Source organism: Engystomops pustulosus, chromosome 7, assembly GCF_040894005.1.
Source record: "Engystomops pustulosus chromosome 7, aEngPut4.maternal, whole genome shotgun sequence".
Taxonomy (NCBI): domain Eukaryota; kingdom Metazoa; phylum Chordata; class Amphibia; order Anura; family Leptodactylidae; genus Engystomops; species Engystomops pustulosus.
The window spans coordinates 179,539,985-179,565,531 of record NC_092417.1 but is presented as its reverse complement, the minus strand read 5'-3'; the positions used below and the strand labels follow the sequence as shown (position 1 = coordinate 179,565,531).

General features: G+C 51.6%; 1 protein-coding gene across 5 annotated transcripts in view; it reads right to left on the bottom strand.

Annotated features, from left to right (window-relative positions):
* Positions 1 to 25,547, bottom strand: part of SHANK2 (SH3 and multiple ankyrin repeat domains 2) — a 166,456-nt gene that overhangs the window by 49,655 nt on the left and 91,254 nt on the right. For 2 of the 5 annotated variants that reach the window (XM_072119097.1, XM_072119095.1), the window contains exons 5-10: positions 9,255 to 9,390; positions 8,160 to 8,240; positions 7,873 to 7,884; positions 6,036 to 6,056; positions 3,769 to 3,899; positions 253 to 364 (exon numbers count right to left, since the gene is read on the bottom strand). In XM_072119097.1, coding sequence (XP_071975198.1) covers positions 253 to 364; positions 3,769 to 3,899; positions 6,036 to 6,056; positions 7,873 to 7,884; positions 8,160 to 8,240; positions 9,255 to 9,390 — 493 coding nt within the window. The remainder of the gene's footprint in view (positions 1 to 252; positions 365 to 3,768; positions 3,900 to 6,035; positions 6,057 to 7,872; positions 7,885 to 8,159; positions 8,241 to 9,254; positions 9,391 to 25,547) is intronic. The other 3 variants (XM_072119096.1, XM_072119098.1, XM_072119099.1) reach the window with 3 other exon arrangements.

Genomic DNA, 25,547 nt, shown 5'->3' with positions numbered 1-25,547 from the left:
TCTGTATTTTCTACTTATAATGGTTAATTTTACCAAAATAGATAGGAAACAATCTCTAATCACATTTGCAAACTGAGACCAGAGCCGAATACATGTAATAGATGAAACCACTTCAGCAGAAATCACCGCAGCAGCGTCAGCACCACCACAGTGTAAAGCACAATGACGTCATGCAATGTTCCGCCATCTCGGAGCGTAACAAGTCGTAGAAAGTTGCACACAGAAGACACACAGCAGGAACAGGTCTCTTACCTATGGATTTCTGCCTTCGCATAGTGCCACGAGGTATACCCAGAAACGGACCGTGGGGGATTCCCGGAACAGTGGGCGGCATAACAGCGATACCCTGCCTATCATACATTGACTAAAACAGAATAAAATAAGAGACAACTAATAGAGAGGCCCAGAGAGACACAAACATGGTAAGCACAGAACCCGCGGATGACCCAAAATACAGGAACCGCCATCTACAAGTGCAACCCAGAGCCCTTCTACTATCCATTATCTTCTGTTTGGTGGGCTGAGGGTGCATGTGTATAGGGGAGCTGGGAGATGTATGAGGACTCTCATGGGCTCACTCCTTGTAGAATGGGTGAAACCCCTCCCGGCCGTTGGACAGATCATGTGTGGAGGATGGTCTGAGCACTAGCCCTGGCTCCCGGCCGTTGGACGGATCATGTGTGGAGGATAGTCGGAGCACTAGCCCTGGCTCCCGGCCATTGGACAGATCATGTGTGGAGGATACTCGGAGCACTAGCCCTGGCTCCCGGCCATTGGACAGATCATGTGTGGAGGATGGTCTGAGCACTAGCCCTGGCTCCCGGCCATTGGACAGATCATGTATGGAGGATAGTCTGAGCACTAGCCCTGGCCCCCGGCCATTGGACAGATCATGTATGGGGGATAGTCTGAGCACTAGCCCTGGCTCCTGGCCATTGGACAGATCATGTGTGGAGGATGGTCTGAGCACTAGCCCTGCCTCCCGGCCATAGGACAGATCATGTATGGAGGATAGTCTGAGCAGTAGCCCTGGCTCCCGGCCATTGGACAGATCATGTGTGGAGGATAGTCGGAGCACTAGCCCTGGCTCCCGGCCATTGGACAGATCATGTGTGGAGGATAGTCTGAGCACTAGCCCTGGCTCCCGGCCATTGGACAGATCATGTATGGGGGATAGTCTGAGCACTAGCCCTGGCTCCCGGCCATTGGACAGATCATGTATGGGGGATAGTCTGAGCACTAGCCCTGGCTCCCGGCCATTGGACAGATCATGTGTGGAGGATAGTCTGAGCACTAGCCCTGGCTCCCGGCTATTGGACAGATCATGTGTGGAGGATAGTCTGAGCCCTAGCCCTGGCTCCCGGCCGTTGGACAGATCATGTATGGGGGATGGTCTGAGCACTAGCCCTGGCTCCCGGCCGTTGGACAGATCATGTATGGGGGATGGTCTGAGCACTAGCCCTGGCTCCCGGCCATTGGACAGATCATGTGTGGAGGATAGTCTGAGCCCTAGCCCTGGCTCCCGGCCATTGGACAGATCATGTATGGGGGATAGTCTGAGCACTAGCCCTGGCTCCCGGCCATTGGACAGATCATGTATGGGGGATAGTCTGAGCACTAGCCCTGGCTCCCGGCCATTGGACAGATCATGTGTGGAGGAGAGTCTGAGCACTAGCCCTGGCTCCCAGCCATTGGACAGATCATGTGTGGAGGATAGTCTGAGCACTAGCCTTGGCTCCCGGCCATTGGACAGATCATGTGTGGAGGATGGTCTGAGCACTAGCCCTGGCTCCCGGCCATTGGACAGATCATGTATGGAGGATAGTCTGAGCCCTAGCCCTGGCTCCCGGCCATTGGACAGATCATGTGTGGAGGATAGTCTTAGCACTAGCCCTGGCCTCCGGCCATTTGACAGATCATGTGTGGAGGATGGTCTGAGCACTAGCCCTGGCTCCCGGCCATTGAACAGATCATGTGTGAAGGATGGTCAGAGCACTAGCCCTGGCTCCCGGCCATTGAACAGATCATGTGTGAAGGATGGTCAGAGCACTAGCCCTGGCTCCCGGCCATTGGACAGATCATGTATGGAGGATAGTCGGAGCACTAGCCCTGGCCTCCGGCCATTGGACAGATCATGTGTGGAGGATAGTCTGAGCACTAGCCCTGCCTCCCGGCCATTGGACAGATCATGTGTGGAGGATAGTCGGAGCACTAGCCCTGGCTCCCAGCCATTGGACAGATCATGTATGGAGGATAGTCTGAGCACTAGCCCTGGCTCCCGGCCATTGGACAGATCATGTATGGGGGATAGTCTGAGCACTAGCCCTGGCTCCCGGCCATTGGACAGATCATGTATGGGGGATAGTCTGAGCACTAGCCCTGGCTCCCGGCCATTGGACAGATCATGTGTGGAGGATAGTTTGAGCACTAGCCCTGGCTCCCGGCTATTGGACAGATCATGTATGGGGGATGGTCTGAGCACTAGCCCTGGCTCCCGGCCGTTGGACAGATCATGTATGGGGGATGGTCTGAGCACTAGCCCTGGCTCCCGGCCGTTGGACAGATCATGTATGGGGCATAGTCTGAGCACTAGCCCTGGCTCCCGGCCATTGGACAGATCATGTGTGGAGGATAGTCTGAGCACTAGCCCTGGCTCCCGGCTATTGGACAGATCATGTGTGGAGGATAGTCTGAGCCCTAGCCCTGGCTCCCGGCCGTTGGACAGATCATGTATGGGGGATGGTCTGAGCACTAGCCCTGGCTCCCGGCCGTTGGACAGATCATGTATGGGGGATAGTCTGAGCACTAGCCCTGGCTCCCGGCCATTGGACAGATCATGTATGGGGGATAGTCTGAGCACTAGCCCTGGCTCCCGGCCATTGGACAGATCATGTGTGGAGGATAGTCTGAGCCCTAGCCCTGGCTCCCGGCCATTGGACAGATCATGTATGGGGGATAGTCTGAGCACTAGCCCTGGCTCCCGGCCATTGGACAGATCATGTATGGGGGATAGTCTGAGCACTAGCCCTGGCTCCCGGCCATTGGACAGATCATGTGTGGAGGATAGTCTGAGCACTAGCCCTGGCTCCCAGCCATTGGACAGATCATGTGTGGAGGATAGTCTGAGCACTAGCCTTGGCTCCCGGCCATTGGACAGATCATGTGTGGAGGATGGTCTGAGCACTAGCCCTGGCTCCCGGCCATTGGACAGATCATGTATGGAGGATAGTCTGAGCCCTAGCCCTGGCTCCCGGCCATTGGACAGATCATGTGTGGAGGATAGTCTTAGCACTAGCCCTGGCCTCCGGCCATTGGACAGATCATGTGTGGAGGATGGTCTGAGCACTAGCCCTGGCTCCCGGCCATTGGACAGATCATGTGTGGAGGATGGTCTGAGCACTAGCCCTGGCTCCCGGCCATTGGACAGATCATGTATGGAGGATAGTCGGAGCACTAGCCCTGGCCTCCGGCCATTGGACAGATCATGTGTGGAGGATAGTCTGAGCACTAGCCCTGCCTCCCGGCCATTGGACAGATCATGTGTGGAGGATAGTCGGAGCACTAGCCCTGGCTCCCAGCCATTGGACAGATCATGTGTGGAGGATAGTCTGAGCACTAGCCCTGGCTCCAGGCCATTGGACAGATCATGTGTGGAGGATAGTCTGAGCACTAGCCCTGGCTCCAGGCCATTGGACAGATCATGTGTGGAGGATAGTCTGAGCACTAGCCCTGGCTGCAGTCTGGCCGCGTCTCGTTCTTCCTACTCACATTTGTTTCGTTAGCAGGAGGGAAGCATCTACTGGATGGGCGCTGCTTAATGGTGGCCACCCTAGAGTCTAGTGGCACGTTGTCCACGGGTCTCAGAGGCTTGGAGATGGGGGTAGAGTCCTCAGATTTATCTGTAATAAAGAAGAAGTGCAGGATGCGTCAGGCCCCATAATCCGGCCGCATCCTCCATACACCTCCGCATTATAGATGCACAATGCAGACAGGCATGAGACGTGCAAGCAGAACCGTGCAGCCATGATGGGAGCTGCATGCAAGGAGGGAGCTGCGTGCACGGGGACATTACTTAGTGGAACGCGAATTACAATCCTCCTCTTCACACATTCAACATCAGACAGAAGAACATCTACATAGAAACAGAGAAAACCTTTATAAACAACGTTCCTGAGAGCAGGCGGATTCCTCCTGAGATGTGCAAGAGGGGAGCAGGTCACATCACTTACATAATGCTCTATAACATGCTCCCTGCAGATAGGACACTATGTACAATGTGCTCAGCTCCTCCTGCTCTATACCATGCTGCCTGCAGATAGGACACTATGTACAATGTGTTCAGCTCCTCCTGCTCTATAACATGCTGCCTGCAGATAGGACACTATGTACAATGTGCTCAGCTCCTCCTGCTCTATAACATGCTCCCTGCAGATAGGACACTATGTACAATGTGCTCAGCTCCTCCTGCTCTATACCATGCTGCCTGCAGATGGGACACTGTATAATCTGCTCAGCTCCTCCTGCTCTATAACATGCTGCCTGCAGATAGGACACTATGTACAATGTGCTCAGCTCCTCCTGCTCTATAACATGCTGCCTGCAGATAGGACACTATGTACAATCTGCTCAGCTCCTCCTGCTCTATAACATGCTGCCTGCAGATAGGACACTATGTACAATCTGCTCAGCTCCTCCTGCTCTATAACATGCTGCCTGCAGATAGGACACTATGTACAATCTGCTCAGCTCCTCCTGCTTTATAACATGCTGCCTGCAGATAGGACATTATGTACAATCTGCTCTGCTCCTCCTGCTCTATACCATGCTGCCTGCAGATAGGACACTGTGTACAATCTGCTCAGCTCCTCCTGCTCTATAACATGCTGCCTGCAGATAGGACACTATGTACAATGTGCTCAGCTCCTCCTGCTCTATAACATGCTGCCTGCAGATAGGATATTATGTGGATGGTGTGGAGATGAGGAGTTCATCCTATTATGTGTTGGGTTCCTCTTCTGGCTGATTTGGATCTCTGTGGCGCTGATCACTGCTCTTCGCCGGAGTTTGATTATTTCCTCTGAAATGGGACGTATTTTATAAATCTTCTCAGCGAGTGATGGAAGAAGCGCAATGAATAAATAGCCAAGCTTATCTCAGCCGAGCAGGAATCAGGAGACGCCGCTTCACTCCTGCCGGGGCTGGGACCGGATTATGTGTCGCTCCGCCGGCCTCCGCCAGGTGCAGTCCTATAAATCCTCATAGTTAGAACCATAAAGAATTTAGAGGGGTTTTCTAGAAATTAAATCAGCAGATGTGTACGGGGGGGAGGGGCTTCCTAAATCAGACGTGTTGCATTTTTTATTTTCCTCAATTGCTGCAAAATCGTTGCACTTTACTGTAATTAAATGGAGACCCCAGCACAGGGAGTGAGGGCTCAGGTCACAGCTGTGAGAGGTGTCGGGGCTCCTGGAGACTTCGCGGTTTCTATATCTGTGATGATTGCTGTGAACGCCGGCGCTGGAACGTGCGGAGGTGTGGAACGCGTCATCACACGATGCTGATACAATGTACACGCAATTATATCATATAGCATCCCGACTGCTGACACCAGCGCTCAGGGATATACAGGATGAGCTATGGAGATAATGCAGAGAGCACAGAGCACAGCAGTGCGAGGACAACCATTACAATCCTGGTATACAAATCCATATATCACAGTCCTGCTGCTACTAACAACATCCACATCTCTCCAGGGATAATACATAGCACTGGCTGCAGACTGTATACTTCTTCTGTACAGGGGATAGACATGACTCAGGACATAACTCTGGCTTTGGGTTTGGTTCTGGTTCTGCTCCCCCAGTATTTTGCACATCTCAGGATAAGCCGCTGTTATTATTTTCAGGAATCTGCAGACGAGATCCAGGAGCTGCTGCGGACAGGATAATCCGGCAGTAATCCCACAGATTATCACATTGTACACTGTAACGAGAGAAGGGACATGACACAACATTGTGCAGGACACAGATCCTTACCCTTCTTCCTCCGCACAGAAGCTTGTAAGAGGAAAGAAAGAGGACACGTGAGATCCACCGCCAGAGCACACAGTGCTACAAGAGTGCACACAGTCCTACACAAGCACACAGTGCTACAAGAGTGCACACAGTCCTACACAAGCACACAGTGCTACAAGAGTGCACACAGTCCTACACAAGCACACAGTGCTACAAGAGTGCACACAGTCCTACACAAGCACACAGTCCTACATGAGCACACACAGTGCCACACCCGACCGTGCACAGCCCCCCCCAAGTGCACACAGTCCTACTCTCCTCCCCCCCGAGCGCACACAGTCCTACTCCCCCCCCCCCCCCCGAGCGCACACAGTCCTACTACCCAACCCCACCCCACCCGAGCGCACACAGTCCTACTCCCCCCTCACCCCCCCCCCCCAAACGCACACAGTCCTACTCCCCCCTCACCCCCCCCCAAACGCACACAGTCCTACTCCCCCCTCACCCCCCCCCAAACGCACACAGTCCTACTCCCCCCTCACCCCCCCCCAAACGCACACAGTCCTACTCCCCCCTCACCCCCCCCCCAAACGCACACAGTCCTACTCCCCCCTCACCCCCCCCCAAACGCACACAGTCCTACTCCCCCCTCACCCCCCCCCCCAAACGCACACAGTCCTACTCCCCCTCACCCCCCCCCCAAACGCACACAGTCCTACTCCCCCCTCACCCCCCCCCAAACGCACACAGTCCTACTCCCCCCTCACCCCCCCCCAAACGCACACAGTCCTACTCCCCCCTCACCCACCCCCCCAAACGCACACAGTCCTACTCCCCCCCTCACCCCCCCCCCAAACGCACACAGTCCTACTCCCCCCTCACCCTCCCCCCCCCCAAACGCACACAGTCCTACTCCCAATTCACCCCCCCCCCCTGAGCGCACACAGTCCTACTCCCAATTCACCCCCCCCCCCCCCTGAGCGCACACAGTCCTACACCCTCCCCCCCCCCCGGAAAGCACAGTCATACACCCAAGCGCACACAGTGCTACATGAGCACACACTGTCCCAGACCCGAGCGGACATAGTCCTGCACCCGAGCACATAGTCCTGCACGAGCTCACACCACCATACACCAGCGCACACCGCCATACACTAACGCAGGACAGTATACACCAGCGCACACTACCATACACCAGTGCAGGACAGTATACACCACCATACACCAGCGCACACCACCATACACCAGACCAGCGCACACCGCCATACACCAGCGCACACCACCATACACCAGACCAGCGCACACCGCCATACACCAGACCAGCGCACACCGCCATATACCTGCGCAGGACAGTATACAGTCACCCATTCTTAAATTATATGTTTGTCACAAGACAACATGTCATATCCCGGGAGTCCACACACATGACATTACTTCTCTGATATCCGTTATGTGACAGCCAGGCCCGGCACTGATCAGTGTACACAGCGCTGTACTCTGTAGTGACACAGCCATGTGACTCGCAGGACCCTGCACTGTGTGAATACAAGGTCCTTCGAACGCAGAAGTGATGCACAATTACAATTGCCATAGGGGGCTATCAGGGCATGCTGGGAGTTGTAGTTCAGCAGCAGCTGGAGCCAGGACCACGAGGTGGAGGACGATCAATACAAGGTCATTAAAATTACAGGTCTCTGTCCCTATGACAACTCATCCTGCGCACCTGAAGCTCAGTGTTATCACAGTGGACTCGGAGCCACTTTCTATGTAGTGCAGGGTCCCTATGGCATTAGGCAGACTTGTGTAGCTCAGGTGTGAACAGCGCCCTGGGCCGCCCTGTGCAGGTCCCACATCTTACCTTTATCCACTGCTGAGAGCCCGGGAATTCAAGATGAGAGAAAAATTAGAAATATAAACCAAGGACAGTGGAAATGAAGACACAAGACAGCGGCATCGCCACAGCACGGCTCATGTTTTTACTAATGCATTTTGCAAACTGAGAAAATTCAAGACTCGTGCAACAAAAATAGAAACACACCAAAAAAACCCCCCTCTCCTTATAAAGATCCATGCATCATTCCCAGGCCGGGCAGCAAACCCGCTCCCACCCCAGTGCCAGGCATGCCAGCGCTGCAGGACCCTTACCAAGTTCTTCCAGCTCAGAGGTCATAGACTTAGAGCGCAGGGACAGCGCAGTGGTGGGCGCCCGCTTTGGAGGTGGAGGGGCTTCAGCATCAGAGAGAAAGAAGGACACAGGTCAGTGACACAAGAGGGGGACAAAGAAATACAGCGAGGAGGGGGTTAATCACAAGAATAATCCAACTACAGCGGAAAGTAGAGATTCACAGAAATAGAAATAGCTCCACTCCTGGCTGTGTCTGGTATTACAGCTCATTCCATGACTGCAATACCAGGCAAAACCTATGGACAAAGGTGGCGCTCTGGTCTTATATTTAGAGATGAACGGATCCAATTAGTTCGTCCGCCTGACCTGGACATATTGGCAGCCAAACAACCAATCTGGGGGACGAACTTGGACCTGACTATTGGGTCCGCTCATCTCTACTTATTATAACTACTGAGAGATGCTAAACATGTGATGTACAGGAAACCTACTGATACACTGGGCCTGAGATTTACAAGAATGATACAATGTAACCTGGAGGAGCTCAGCCTGTAATGCTTCATGTCGCCTGTGGAGGCGCTGCATTTACTCATATTTTACGATCAACAAGTCTGCAAATTACTAATCCATGAAACGTGACGGATTTGGACCCATTTTGTGGCCTGTAAGTCACCTGTATATACAGGATCTGGGGGGCTGTGTGTAGTCAGAGGTGTCTGGGGGGAGGGGCGGCCGCTCTGCGGTGCAGTGCAGCTGGGTTAGCACCGAGTATATGTGAAGATATATGATTTACATGTTCCCTTCCTCGGATCCCTGGAATTATCCTTTCCCTCCCATTGAATACAAGCCGCGTGTTTCTGCTCGTTGCCATAGTGAACGTTACAGAAAATAGCTTCGAGGACTGAAGTTGAAAAATAAAACAAAATATCGCAACGAACCGGGGAAAAAAATATGCAGATTAATCAGAAAGCAGCTGCCGCTAACATCACACGTGACAGGCGTGTAATAGGCGTGTAATAGGCGTGTGACAGGCTCCGGCTCCATGGACCAGTGGACGGATCCTGTCCTTAGCGGGAGACGTGTGCGTCCTGTATGAGGGCCACACCCGCTCTTACCTTTCTTCCTGGCCGTGTCATCCGGGTCCAGACTCCTGGTCACTGTCACCACCTTGAGGACGAGGTGGTTGCCCCCCAGCCGGATCATGTTGACCACTTGCCGGTGTCCGACTTTGATCACGTTCTCATTGTTTACCTGCGGAGACACAATCATGTATGACACGTGTGAGAGCGCTTCATTATATTACTACTCGTTATCTGAGATCCATGTGCCAAACCCACATGCAGCCGAACGGGTTCAAGTCTGGAATCAATGGACCAGAACACAGCACTGATACAAGGGGTCACTCACAGGCTGCACGCTCACGTGGGAGTTCACCTTCTAAGCCTGAGACCTATTGCAGTGTAAGCAGCCTGAATGTCTGGCCCGAACTCAGAGACCGCAACTGATCTCAACATGTTGGTTCGGTTCTGGTCTCTAAGAACTCGGGCCAGACATTCAGGCTACTTACAATGTGCGTTAACCCCATCACACCCGCTCATGGGCGATTGGTCTGAGATAGGGCTTTGGGATGTAAGGTGCCAGACCCTTCAGTTATCGGGGGGATAAGCTGCTTCCATGCTGGCACTAGGTTTAGGCAGTGAGTGTTCTGTACCAGGTCTCCTTAACCAAACATTAGGGGTCCAATAATAAGATCAACATTAAAACCCGTGAATGTAAAAACACAAAGCACTCAATGAGAAATAATGGCAGATGCACTCCCAGCTAGCAAGTCGGCCAGCCGAGCATCACCTTCAGCAATGTTCTCCTTCCACCAGAATAATAATAATCTAAAACACATATGTACAAATTAGGACGGGAGGGCCGGGCCGCTTCAGTGCTGCAGTGCAGGAACCAGGCGGAAATGTGACGGGGTTAGAACGGGGAGGGGTAAGTAATAAGGGGTAGTGGGCAGGTATATAGGTTTTTAAAGTGCTACACCGCCCCTTGCCAATTTAACCCCTTATTGTCCAACCTGTAGCCACCAGTCCTTGGGTACCTTCCTGACTTAGTCAGGGGCGTCTCCTATGCTAAATTCGCAGCCTCCTCCGGTGCGGCCCAGTCCGGAGCCCACACTCGGCCACCATATTGTGCGACTCCCAGAGCGGATGTTTATTAGCAGGTTATAGATCCAGAGCTGTGAAATCTGCGGAGAATAAAGCAGGACTCCGCATGTAACGCAGCAGAACGCGGCTCCGGATAAGGATGCGCACAGATGGGCGGCCGCAGGAGCCATTCATCACTCTTTATAGCCACAAATTCCCGGCTCTGATTAATATTCTGTTGATTTATTGTTTAATGATTCATCTATAGGAAAATACAAGCAAATCCGCAATCGCTGCTTTATTGCTTTTATTGAAAAATCGCTGTCAGGCGCTCGGCGTGATTACCTCCGGCAGCGGGGAATTACTCCCATCCCGGACCCTCTAAATGTAAATGATTTAATGGGGACATGTATCAGGATCAGTGACGGATATGAAGATGATACTAGTGCAATGCATCAGATGGAAGTGTATGATTCATGCTCAGCACAGGGATCCTGACACCTACAGAGGAACCAGGAAGCCTGGACCTTCATCACACAGCAGTGCAGGGACCACACTAGGCTGAGCAAACTACCACAGTTCACATACTGGGACAAAAGACCATCTGCCAGAGGGGGGAGAAGACTGATTACATTTTGTGCAGTGTCTGCTCCCATGAGCTGTAGAGGGGGAAGGAGACTGATTCTGTGCATAGCCTATCCCGGCAGCTGTAGAGGGGGAAGGAGACTGATTCTGTGCATAGCCTGTCCCAGCAACTGTAGAGGAGGAAGGAGACTGATTCTGTGCAGAGCCTACCCCGGCAGCTGTAGAGGGGGAAGGAGACCGATTCTGTGCATAGCCTGTCCCCAGCAGCTGTACAGGGGGAAGGAGACTGATTCTGTGCAGAGCCTACCCCGGCAGCTGTAGAGGGGGAAGGAGACTGATTCTGTGCAGAGCCTGTCCCCCAGCAGCTGTAGAGAGGGAAGGAGACTGATTCTGTGCAGAGCCTACCCCGGCAGCTGTAGAGGGGGAAGGAGACCGATTCTGTGCAGAGCCTGTCCCAGCAGCTGTAGAGGGGGAAGGAGACCGATTCTGTGCATAGCCTGTCCTCAGCAGCTGCAGAGGGGAAAGAAGACCAATTCTGTGCATAGCCTGTCCCCCAGCAGCTGTAGAGGGGGAAGGAGACTGATTCTGTGCATAGCCTGTCCTCAGCAGCTGTAGAGGGGGAAGGAGACTGATTCTGTGCATAGCCTGTCCTCAGCAGCTGTAGAGGGGGAAGGAGACTGATTCTGTGCAGAGCCTGTCCCCAGCAGCTGTAGAGGGGGAAGGAGACTGATTCTGTGCATAGCCTGTCCTCAGCAGCTGTAGAGGGGGAAGGAGACTGATTCTGTGCATAGCCTGTCCTCAGCAGCTGTAGAGGGGGAAGGAGACTGATTCTGTGCATAGCCTGTCCTCAGCAGCTGTAGAGGGGGAAGGAGACTGATTCTGTGCAGAGCCTGTCCTCAGCAGCTGTAGAGGGGGAAGGAGACCGATTCTGTTCATAGCACCCTCAGCAGCTGTAGAGGGGGAAGGAGACTGATTCAGTGCATAACCTGTCCTCGGCAGCTGTGGAGGGGGAAGGAAACTGATTCTGTGCAGAGTTTTCCCATTAGCTATAGATGGGGAGGGAGCTTTTATTTTTCTAAACTTTATTTTAACTTGTTCTTTTACTGTCCCACTAAGGAACTTTCACTTGGGACACAATGATCCTCCATGCAACTCATTGTAGTACTTCTTTATTGCAATATATTGTATCAGTCAGGGGACAGGATAGTGCTGGATAGGTAATAGCCACCAGTGCAGTTATACAGAGATTATCAGGAGGGATAATAGAGGAACATCCCAACAAAGAGTCCTAAGAATAGAAAGTGACATGTCATAAAGCAGAGCTGTCAGGAGAGGCTATACTATATAATGAAGCATAGAAGAGCTGCACAATCTGCGGCTCCTGGTATATGGATTCTCTTCCCGTCCTCTTCACATGCTGCGCCACGTGTTGGGCCCCACAATTGATGCACTTATGTAATAAAGAAATAAACAAGAACCAGACGCAAAGTAACAAAACAATCATTTCATACGAGGCTTTCATCCTTGTCATTCAGCCTTGTACACACATAGGAGCTCACACACATCTCCCTGGCAAGCAGCGGCTCACACACACAAGGGTCTGCTGAATACATAGAGCACAGGATAGCACCATACATTATATACACTGCAGAGCCCATGTCATGTGCAGGGAGGAGGGGAGCTCTGACCATCACCTATGGACTTCTATAGGAGAGTATAGTGGGCGTGCTCTGTGACCTGTGCAGGCATAAGGGAAGCTCTGACCATCACCTATAGACTTCTACAGGAGAGTGTAGTGGGCGTGCTCTGTGACCTGTGCAGGCATAAGGGAAGCTCTGACCATCACCTATAGACTTCTACAGGAGAGTGTAGTGGGCGTGCTCTGTGACCTGTGCAGGGAGGAGGGTAGCTCTGACCATCACCTATAGACTTCTATAGGAGAGTGTAGTGGGCGTGCTCTGTGACCTGTGCAGGCATAAGGGAAGCTCTGACCATCACCTATAGACTTCTACAGGAGAGTGTAGTGGGCGTGCTCTGTGACCTGTGCAGGGAGGAGGGAAGCTCTGACCATCACCTATAGACTTCTACAGGAGAGTGTAGTGGGCATGCTCTGTGACCTGTGCAGGCATAAGGGAAGCTCTGACCATCACCTATAGACTTCTACAGGAGAGTGTAGTGGGCATGCTCTGTGACCTGTGCAGGGAGGAGGGAAGCTCTGACCATTATCTATAGACTTCTCTAGGAGAGTAAAGTGGGCGTGCTCTGTGACCTGTGCAGGTAGGAGGGAAGATCTGACCATCACCTATAGACTTCTGCAGGAGAGTGTAGTGGGCGTGCTCTGTGATCTGTACCAGAAAGAGGGAAGCTCTGAACATCACCTATAGACTTCTACAGGAGAGTGTAGTGGGCGTGCTCTGTGACCTGTGCAGGGAAGAGGGGAGGCTCTGACTATCACCTATAGACTTCTACAGGAGAGTGTGGTGGGCATGCTCTGTGACCTGTGCAGGGAAGAGGGGAGGCTCTGACTATCACCTATAGACTTCTACAGGAGAGTGTGGTGGGCGTACTCTGTGACCAGTGCAGGGAGGAGGGGAGGCTCTGACCATCACCTATAGACTTCTATAGGAGAGTGTGGTGGGCGTACTCTGTGACCAGTGCAGGGAGGAGGGGAGGCTCTGACCATCACCTATAGACTTCTACAGGAGAGTGTAGTGGGCGTGCTCTGTGACCTGTGCAGGGAGGAGGGAAGCTCTGACCATCACCTATAGACTTCTACAGGAGAGTGTAGTGGGCGTGCTCTGTGACCTGTGCAGGGAGGAGGGGAGGCTCTGACCATCACCTATAGACTCTATAGGAGAGTGTAGTGGGCGTGCTCTGTGACCTGTGCAGGGAAGAGGGGAAGCTCTGACTATCACCTATAGACTTCTATAGGAGAGTGTGGTGGGCGTGCTCTGTGACCTGTGCAGGGAGGAGGGGAGGCTCTTACCATCACCTACAGACATGGGCAGGGGACAGGGGCTGTATGAATATTATGGCCCTTACAAGTCTGGGATCACTTCATACATCTGGTACTAGAATCAGCTTCTTGGGGAATGGAGGATGTGTCCCTTCAATAATGAGGTTTCAGGACCTTTGGAGGACCTTCAAAAGGTCCTGAAATGGCTCTTGTGTACAAGTGTATTGAGAGCAGGAACGGGCATATGAAGATTTTATGGGTGAAGGCTCTTCTCAGTTTAAAATTTGGTGGGGGGTTTGGGTGCCCATGGTCCCAATAGAAGACTTGGGCCCAAGGCAACCACCCGCACCGGTAGCTAATGGGACAGTGTAGTGGGCATGCTCTGTGACCTGTGAATGCAGCGGAGGAGAAAGCTGTGACATCACCTATAGACTTCTATAAGAGTGTGTAGAGGGCATGCTCTATGTGCCATGTGCAGAGATTATTCCCTAGGAAAGGGGAGGAGAAGAGCAATCATCTATAGGTGGGATCCTGCTAAATAGTTCTCTCTACAAACATGAAGAGTCCGTGCACTCTGAGAATTGTGGGTAATGTGAAAACTGCAGGATTTCAGGATTTTCTAAATAAAAAAATTCTAAGTGTCACTTTTATAATGATTCTCAACAAATTGTCAGATGTGTATCGCACGCCCTTTTCTTTCCGGAGTTCTGCATTCAGCAGCAGAGAAGTGGGCGGAGTCTAACCTCTTCCTGTATGTGCCCTTATGTTCTTCTCATGAAGCAAATCCAGTAAGACTCCAACCAGTAAATACACCGAGCTGTACGTAGAGTATACATACAGGACTATATACAGTGACTAGCCGCAACAGCTGTACATGGAGTATACATACAGGACTATAGACAGTGACTAGCCGCAACAGCTTTCATCATATGGAGGAGCATGCAGCATGGAATAAGTAGTAGAAACCAGCAGTGAAACAGTGAAGTGAATAGTCTGTGCTGTGTGAGCACTAAGGAGTTAACAGCTAAACCATGCCTGGAGAGTAGAAGCTGGGGAAGGAGGCTGCAGGGGACTGTATGACACAGCATGAGGTGCAGAGAGACACAGAGAAAGTTCTGCAGAATCACAGACTGATCAGGAACAGGAAAGATCTTCTACCTCACTATTCTTTGCAGGAGACTTCTGCATCTACAGATCTGCACAGACACACCTCACCTGCTAGCTATACAGAGAGCAGTATCACATGACCTCTCCCTCCACCCACCAGAGGGAGCAACAGTTTTACATGACCTCCCCCTCCAGAGGGAGCAGCAGTATCATGTGACCCCCCTCTCCTTCCAGAGTGAGCAGGGAGGAGCTGCAATATCACATGGTCTCCGTCTCCCTCCAGAGTAAGCAGGGAGTCGCAGCATCAGATGACCTCCCTTCGGAGTGAGCAGGAAGCAACAACGTCACAAGAGGTCTTCCCCCTCCATCCAGAGTGAGCAGGGAACTGCAGTCCTTCCCCTTCAGCAGTCAGAACCAGTAGAAAAGTCTCTTGGGAATAAGCAGCACAGCCAGGGGAGGCAGCTACTGCAGGGACAGGCTACACCGAGGAGGATAGCAAAGACACTGCTGGATAATGTAAGTAATAGGAAACGCTGTCCTACATCAAGAAACATAAATGATCCGAGCTGCGCTTTAATGGATCACCTTGTCATGACACATCCCCAAGGCCCTCACTGCACAGCACTGGAAACCTGGAGGGTGATAAATGTGGTACCACCAGCTTCACCAGCTGTTATACAGTATGATGAAGGGAGGGGCACTATGCACTATGTCCGCTGCTGCTTCCTCAATCAATCGCTGCAGGAACAGCTCTGCTTCATCAAATATTTATAGGGGAGACCACAGGTGCAGGCGCCCCATCGGGGGTCATAAGTCTGGCTGACTAGTTACAGAGTGATCACTGAATCAGCATCTCAGGAGTCGTATCCAGATACTCCCCAACCACCCGCACAGAGAAAGAGGGGGGGGGGGGGAATTTAGGTTTCCAGCTGCTGAGATCCCGGAGACCCGGCAGATGATTGATCCCGGAGACCCGGCAGATGATTGATCCCGGAGACCCGGCAGATGATTGATCCCGGAGACCCGGCAGATGATTGATCCCGGAGACCCGGCAGATGATTGATCCCGGAGACCCGGCAGATGATTGATCCCGTCTTACAATTTGTGCTTTGTCCATTTACACCGCAGACCAGAACACAGATGATGATGATGACACATTTGGGTGGGATTGTTTTGTAGCCGCGCTGCAGGAGGGGGCAGTATCTATCACCCCCAATGTGCTGTCAGAGGAGCCCCGCAGCCTCTCGCCTATGAAGCATTTGTGACATTGTGCGAGGCTACGAGACTATATTACTCACATCCATCACAGGCCGGACGGCAACTCATAGCCCCAGGGGCAAGTATAACCGAACGCAACGCAAAACTGTGTGCGAGCAGCAGCTGCATCTACAATACTGACACTGGAAGCAATCCACGAGGATCTGCGTGTCCAGGGACACACGGCAGACATGGAGAAGGGAAAGAGAAGGCCATGGAGATGGAGAGGACGTGAAGATGGGAAAGAGGAGGCCATGGAGATGGAGAGGACGTGGAGATGGGAAGGTGGAGGCCATGGAGATGGGGAGGACGTGGAGATGGGAAGGAGGAGGCCATGGGGATGGGAAAGAGCAGGCCATGGAGATGGAGAGGACGTGGAGATGGGAAGGAGGAGGCCATGGAGATGGAGAGGACGTGGAGATGGGAAGGAGGAGGCCATGGAGATGGAGAGGACGTGGAGATGGGAAGGAGGAGGCCATGGAGATGGAGAGGACGTGGAGATGGGAAGGAGGAGGCCATGGAGATGGAGAGGACGTGGAGATGGGAAGGTGGAGGCCATGGAGATGGGGAGGACGTGGAGATGGGAAGGAGGAGGCCATGGGGATGGGAAAGAGCAGGCCATGGAGATGGAGAGGACGTGGAGATGGGAAGGAGGAGGCCATGGGGATGGGAAAGAGCAGGCCATGGAGATGGAGAGGACGTGGAGATGGGAAGGAGGAGGCCATGGGGATGGGAAAGAGCAGGCCATGGAGATGGGGAGGACGTGGAGATGGGAAGGAGGAGGCCATGGAGATGGAGAGGACGTGGAGATGGGAAGGAGGAGGCCATGGAGATGGAGAGGACGTGGAGATGGGAAAGAGGAGGCCATGGAGATGGAGAGGACGTGGAGATGGGAAGGTGGAGGCCATGGAGATGGGGAGGACGTGGAGATGGGAAGGAGGAGGCCATGGGGATGGGAAAGAGCAGGCCATGGAGATGGAGAGGACGTGGAGATGGGAAGGAGGAGGCCATGGAGATGGAGAGGACGTGGAGATGGGAAGGAGGAGGCCATGGAGATGGGGAGGACGTGGAGATGGGAAGGAGGAGGCCATGGAGATGGAGAGGACGTGGAGATGGGAAAGAGGAGGCCATGGAGATGGAGAGGACGTGGAGATGGGAAGGTGGAGGCCATGGAGATGGGGAGGACGTGGAGATGGGAAGGAGGAGGCCATGGGGATGGGAAAGAGCAGGCCATGGAGATGGAGAGGACGTGGAGATGGGAAGGAGGAGGCCATGGAGATGGAGAGGACGTGGAGATGGGAAGGAGGAGGCCATGGAGATGGAGAGGATGTGGAGATGGGAAGGAGGAGGCCATGGAGATGGAGAGGATGTGGAGATGGGAAGGAGGAGGCCATGGAGATGGAGAGGATGTGGAGATGGGAAGGAGGAGGCCATGGAGATGGGGAGGACGTGGAGATGGGAAGGAGGAGGCCATGGAGATGGGAAGGAGGAGGCCATGGAGATGGGGAGGACGTGGAGATGGGAAGGAGGAGGCCATGGAGATGGGGAGGACGTGGAGATGGGAAGGAGGAGGCCATGGAAAGAACAAAGACATGGATATGGGAAGGAGGAGGCAACAAACATGGGATGGAGGACACCATGGAGATTGGGAGAAGAAAGCCATGGAGATGGGAAGGGTAAAACCAGGGACATGGGAAGAACAAGGACATAGAGATGGGAAGGAGGAGGTCCTGGACATGAGAAGGAGGAGGCAATGAACATGGGATGGAGGACACCATGGAGATGGGAAGGAGGAGACCATTGACATAAGGGTCTCAGCTTATTCGTGTTCTCACTAGGGTTACCGCCTGCTGCCACCTTTCACCTATGTGACAATCCTCCGCCCGCCCTGACACTATTGGTATCATGTCTCAGTATCATATATTCTCTCTCACTTTGCTAATAGAGACTGCCCAGGTACTTTATAGGGGTTGGCCACTCACATAAATTGGCCATGTGCCTTAATAATATTCCCTGAATGTTCACCAACTGAAGCTTCCTTTATTGCTGTGTGCAGACTCTCTGTGCACTCTACAGGATTTTTGTTTATATTTCTGATAGAAAGTAGGGACCTGTAGCAGGAGATTATGACCCCTCCCTGTGAGACGGAGGGGTCATTATACTTAGGGTCATTGTCTTGTTGGAAGCTTTGGCCCAGTCTGAGGTCCAGGGCCCTCTGGAAGAGGTATCCAGGATATCTCTGTACTTGGCTGCATTCATCTTTCCTGCCATTAAACCCAGTGGTCCTGTCCCCCTCCCCATAGCCTGATGCTGCCCCCACCATGTGTCACTGCTGGGATTGTATTCAGCAGGTGATGAGCAGCGCCGGATTTTCTCCCTATCCCTACTGCATCTCTGGAGCTCCGCCACAGGGATCTTGGGGTTCTTCTTTACCTCTCTCACCAAGGCTCTTTTTCCATTTTTGCTTAGTTTGGCTGGACAGCCAGGTCGAAGAAGAATTGAGGTCGTCCCAAACTTCTTCCATGTAAGGTGGAGGTCACTGTGCTCTTAGGAACCTTGAGTGCTGCAGAAATTGTGTTGTAACCTTGGCCGGATCTGTGCCTTGCCACATTTCTGTCTCTGAGCTCCTTGGGCAGTTCCTCAGACCTCATGATTCTCATGTGCTCCGACATGCACTGTGAGGTCTTATATAGACAGGTGTGCACCTTTCCTAATCAAGTCCAATCAGTTTAATTAAACACAACTGGACTCCAATGAAGGAGCAGAACCATCTCAAGGAGGATCAGAAGGAAATGGACAGAAATGTGAGTTGCATATGAGAGTCACAGGAGAGGGGATGAATAGTTTTCTTGTTTAGTAAATTACCAAAAATAACTACATCTCAGTTTTTTTCTGTCAAGATGGGGATAAAGTGCACTACTGGGGGGGGGGGGCAGAGTGCCCATTATTGGGGGGCAGAGAACATATTACTGGGGGGGGCAGAGAGCATATTACTGGGAGGCAGAGAGCATATTACTGGGGGGGGGCAGGGGGCCCATTATTGGGGGGCAGAGATCATATTACTGGGGGGGCAGAGGGCCCATTATTGGGGGGCAGAGAGCATATTACTGGGGGGGGGGCAGAGAGCATATTACTGGGGGGGGCAGAGGGCCCATTATTGGTGGGCAGAGAGCATATTACTGGGGGGGGGCAGAGAGCATATTACTGGGGGGGGGCAGAGGGCCCATTATTGGTGGGCAGAGAGCATATTACTGGGGGGGCAGAGGGCCCATTATTGGGGGGCAGGGTGCACATTACTGGGGGGGGGGGCAGAGGGCCCATTATTGGGGGACAGAGAGCATATTACTCTAGGGGGGGGGCAGAGGGCCCATTATTGGGGGGCAGAGAGCATATTACTGGGGGGGGGCAGAGGGCACATTATTGGGGGGCAGGGTGCACATTAATGATAAGTAATACATTTTACCAATTAGTTGCAATGAAACAAAGAGTGAAACATTTAAAGTGATACTTTCTGCACCCCAGTAAGAATCTGCTGCTGCGGGAGTCACGTCAGGGGTTGTTAACAGCTGAATCGATGATTTCCGTCCGTGTTATTTTACAATTTCGATCTGCGAATGATATTTTCTGGAAAAGTATGTCTTTACACGCAGCGCACCTGACAGTATAAATGTCACAGGAAAGGTCCCGGCCGTCCGTCAGCCGTCACACGCCGTAATTTCCTCTCCTTCGCTTCGCCAGACACAAAGGCCCCGGACTGTAAGATCCCTGAGAATTTATGTCCACGCGTCAGGTCTGCGGCGGGCGGCCATGTTTTATCTGGGAGAACAGTGGATGAGGCGGATGATACAGACATCGGACTATCGGCACATGACAAGTTATGGAGGGCGCGAAGCTCCGGCCGCAGATGTCACGTATAACAAGCTGCGCTCCTCGCACTGAGCCCCGGATACTGCAATGAGGGCGGATATTTATAACTGGCCTAAAAACTGCATTGCCGGGCGCCCCGTGTGTGAATACATGATGTGACGGCCTCCAACATCAAGACAAGAAGATGTTCAAGGGGTCCTCCCACTAAGTACAATTATTCTCTATCACAGATTGGAGAGGGGGGAAGTGCCGGATAGGACAGTCATGTGGGACCGCTGCCAGTACAAGAATAGGGGTGTCCAGAACCAGAGTTTCATGTCCAATTGTAACATTCTGGAAGAACCCAGCAGAACCATAGAGGGAACACCAAGTAATGACAAACCCCCAGCTGCAGGAACTGATAGGACATTATAGAGAAGTAGAAACTATATGATGAGACACAGGTACAGACAGAGGCTGCTGCAGATAATAGTAAGTTTCTATCTCGCCCCAAGTGCTTTATTCCTATCAATGCAGGTCAGTACTTCTCTGCAATGTCCTATATGACTCTTCTGTTTGTTCTGAGTGATATTTGAAAGGCAGATGGACAGACAGAGAGGCTGCTGCAGATAATAGCAAGTTTCTATCTCGCCCCAAGTGCTTTATCCCCCCCCTCCGTATAGGTCAGTATTTTTCTCTAATGTCCTATATGACTCTGTCTGTCCCTCTTACTTTCTTATATCACTCAGAACAAACCGCAGAGTCATATAGGACATTAGAGAAAAATACTGACCTATACGGAGGGGGGGATAAAGCACTTGGGGCGAGATAGAAACTTCCTAGTATCTGCAGCAGCCTCTGTCTGTCCCTCTTACTTTCTTATATCACTCAGAACAAACCGCAGAGGCTGCTGCAGATACTAGGAGGTTTCTATCTCACCCCAAGCGCTTTATGCCCCCTTAGTGCTTTTCTGTAATGTCCTATATGACTCTGCTGTTTGTTCTGAGTGATGTTAGTATTTGTTAGTATCATGTAATTTGCTCTGGATGTAAAGTTTGGCTAGGAATCTTCCGGATCAGAAGGATGGTTCGGGTGACACGGGCGGCCGCGCTGAGTTTTGGGCTTCGCACTGGATGACATTTTCAAGCAAATGACAGACGGGAAATATTACATCCCTATGTGATGTCACAGGGGTCACTGATCCTTTCATCTATTGATGAAGATGTGAGGATAAGCGCGCAGAGCAGTGACCGGGCCGATCCTCTGGGTCCCGCTGACCCATCCAGCTGGAGAAACCGGAGAAGAGACCGTCCTGAGACTAATCCAACACCACATCCAGATACAGTGATCTCTACTCACAGCAACGACTGAGGACAACACTGCCTCTTACCAACTACAATAAAACAAAAGTGAATACATGGAGATATTTACTTTGTGTTCAGATTTCTCCACATGTAGCAGTAATGTGGATGTCAGGCAAATGGAGTCACCAAAACCATCATACATGGTGAGAAGAATACCAGAGGGAGAAGCCACAGAAGTTATGTCCCCCTTGTATTAGGTCATTGGAAGTATCAGATCATACAGGACATTGTAGATCTGTACTGCACTTGGGGTGAGATAGAAACTTACTGCTATCTCGAGCAGACTCTCTGTGCCTGTGTCGCATAATAATAATAATAATAAAAACTCCTTTATGTATATAGCGCACACAGATACCACAGCGCTGCACAGAGCATGTCACATCAGTCCCTGTCCCCATGGGGCTCACAATCTAATCATCCTACCAGTATGTTTTGGAGTGTGGGAGGAAACCGGAGGACCCGGAGGAAATCCACGCAAACACGGAGAGAACATACAAACTCTTACAGATGTCTCTTCTCTATTCTGTCTCTCATTCCCCGTTCACCATAAACTCACACGATTCCATTATATACCCAGGATTTTTTGGCAACTATCTAAAGGCAAACGGATTCCAAAAAAATGTTTAACTTTTTGTTGCAAGAATATTATGTAACTGTAACATAGTAAATGGGGACAGCTCATGTGTGGCTACTGCTCCTAGTGGTCTCATTGGATATTGCAGTTAGACTGTACTTGAGAAAGTTGGTGTCACCATTCAAGTGAAATCCACATTAGTTATTAAAAAAAAATCTGTCTGTGCCCCAAGTGCTTTATGTTTTATCCTATATGATCCTGCTGATGGATCTGAGGGATAAAGGAGAGACATATGCATACAGAGAAAGGCTGCTGGACATCATAGTAGGTTTCTATCTCGCCCTAAGTGCTTTATTCCCCTCAGTACAGGTCAGTGCTGCTCTATAATGTCCTATATGATCCTGCTGATGCTTCTGAGTGATAAAGGAGAGGCACAGACAGAGGCTGCTGGAGATAATAGTAAGTTTCTATCTCACCCCAAGTGCTTTATTCCCATCTGTACAGGCCAATACTGCTCTATGGAGTCCTACATGCCCTGCTGATGCTTCTGCAGGATACAGTTATGGAGCAGATTACTCTCCCTGTGTGCAGTGTATGGGAGACATCATAGCATCTAGTCTCCAGCCTCCGGCTCTGAGACACCTGAGTAACACAGATAGAGGCTGCAGAGGGGGAAACTGCTAAACACTGCAGAACACAAGTCCTATGATGGCAATGCCTCCTCGTGTACACTGGACTGGTACCCAGTGGCATCTTTTGGGCTAAGGAACAACCCCTTTTACACATCAGATTAGTTGGTTTCTGATATTTGATTGCAAATGGCTTTAAGTTATATGGAGGACCCTGATGGGGTTAATGATGCGAGGAGCAGGCTGCTCAGGCTACGTCCCCCCTGGTCATCTCCCAATATACAACGAGCGATGATCAGAACCTGTGACCTATAACGAGATTTCCTGAAAAGTCGTGTAATGATGGATCTTCACTGCGATGAGAAAAGAAGAGAAATCCATTGGAGGCGGCGGCGGCTTCCATCACCAGGTCAGCCGGCGCTCGTATGACAAATGGGAAGCGATTACATCCAGATATAGAAACACATTAAATGTGTATTTATAGACGACCCCCTGCAAGGACTCAGATACTTCCAAAAATCACAGTGCTGCAAAGCAGGAGGAATCAGGGGCGGCTCCAGGCCCCATCAGGACCACGATTTCACTTACACAAACAAGTCACAAATCACCAGCATCTTGTTCCTAAAGTACAGAATGAGGAGACGCAGTGATCCAAACCAGCGGAGAACAGGACCCCTCCCCTGCCGACCTGTAATACCCCCCAAAATAAAGCTCATCAATGAATGTTAATTTGTTCGAATCAGTTAGGTTGTCCGATGACCCGCCCCCAATTTGTGTCGCATGAAAGTCGGCGCAATTGCACCAAAATCGGATTGCGTGCACCAAAACCCCCTGTTAAATGCGTCCCAAAACAGAAATAGTCGGGAAACCCCAAGGAAATGCGGTCCGCAGATCCTTAGTAAATGTGCCCCATTGTGCGCCGATATGTTGTGTTCTAAAGAGCCTCCTACACCGGTGCACTGGATACGTTGTGTTCTGAGGACTCTCATACACCGGGTGCACTGGATACGTTGTATTCTGAGGACTCTCATACACCGGTGCACTGGATACGTTGTATTCTGAGGACTCTCATACACCGGTGCACTGGATACGTTGTGTTCTGAGGACTCTCATACACCGGTGCACTGGATACGTTGTGTTCTGAGGACTCTCATACACCGGTGCACTGGATACGTTGTATTCTGAGGACTCTCATACACCGGTGCACTGGATACGTTGTGTTCTGAGGACTCTCTTACACCGGTGCACTGGATACGTTGTGTTCTGAGGACTCTCATACACCGGTGCACTGGATACGTTGTGTTCTGAGGACTCTCATACACCGGTGCACTGGATACGTTGTATTCTGAGGACTTTCATACACCGGTGCACTGGATACGTTGTGTTCTGAGGACTCTCATACACCGGTGCACTGGATACGTTGTATTCTGAGGACTCTCATACACCGGTGCACTGGATACGTTGTGTTCTGAGGACTCTCATACACCGGTGCACTGGATACGTTGTATTCTGAGGACTCTCATACACCGGTGCACTGGATACGTTGTATTCTGAGGACTCTCATACACCGGTGCACTGGATACGTTGTGTTCTGAGGACTCTCATACACCGGTGCACTGGATACGTTGTATTCTGAGGACTCTCTTACACCGGTGCACTGGATACGTTGTATTCTGAGGACTCTCTTACACCGGTGCACTGGATACGTTGTGTTCTGAGGACTCTCATACACCGGGTGCACTGGATACGTTGTATTCTGAGGACTCTCATACACCGGTGCACTGGATACGTTGTATTCTGAGGACTCTCATACACCGGTGCACTGGATACGTTGTATTCTGAGGACTCTCATACACCGGTGCACTGGATACGTTGTATTCTGAGGACTCTCATACACCGGTGCACTGGATACGTTGTATTCTGAGGACTCTCATACACCGGTGCACTGGATACGTTGTGTTCTGAGGACTCTCATACACCGGGTGCACTGGATACGTTGTATTCTGAGGACTCTCATACACCGGTGCACTGGATACGTTGTATTCTGAGGACTCTCATACACCGGTGCACTGGATACGTTGTATTCTGAGGACTCTCATACACCGGTGCACTGGATACGTTGTATTCTGAGGACTCTCCTACACCGGTGCACTGGATACGTTGTATTCTGAGGACTCTCCTACACCGGTGCACTGGATACGTTGTATTCTGAGGACTCTCATACACCGGTGCACTGGATACGTTGTATTCTGAGGACTCTCCTACACCGGTGCACTGGATACGTTGTATTCTGAGGACTCTCATACACCGGTGCACTGGATACGTTGTATTCTGAGGACTCTCATACACCGGTGCACTGGATACGTTGTGTTCTGAGGACTCTCATACACCGGGTGCACTGGATACGTTGTATTCTGAGGACTCTCATACACCGGTGCACTGGATACGTTGTATTCTGAGGACTCTCATACACCGGTGCACTGGATACGTTGTATTCTGAGGACTCTCATACACCGGTGCACTGGATACGTTGTATTCTGAGGACTCTCATACACCGGTGCACTGGATACGTTGTATTCTGAGGACTCTCATACACCGGTGCACTGGATACGTTGTGTTCTGAGGACTCTCATACACCGGGTGCACTGGATACGTTGTATTCTGAGGACTCTCATACACCGGTGCACTGGATACGTTGTATTCTGAGGACTCTCATACACCGGTGCACTGGATACGTTGTATTCTGAGGACTCTCATACACCGGTGCACTGGATACGTTGTGTTCTGAGGACTCTCATACACCGGGTGCACTGGATACGTTGTATTCTGAGGACTCTCATACACCGGTGCACTGGATACGTTGTATTCTGAGGACTCTCATACACCGGTGCACTGGATACGTTGTGTTCTGAGGACTCTCCTACACCGGTGCACTGGATACGTTGTATT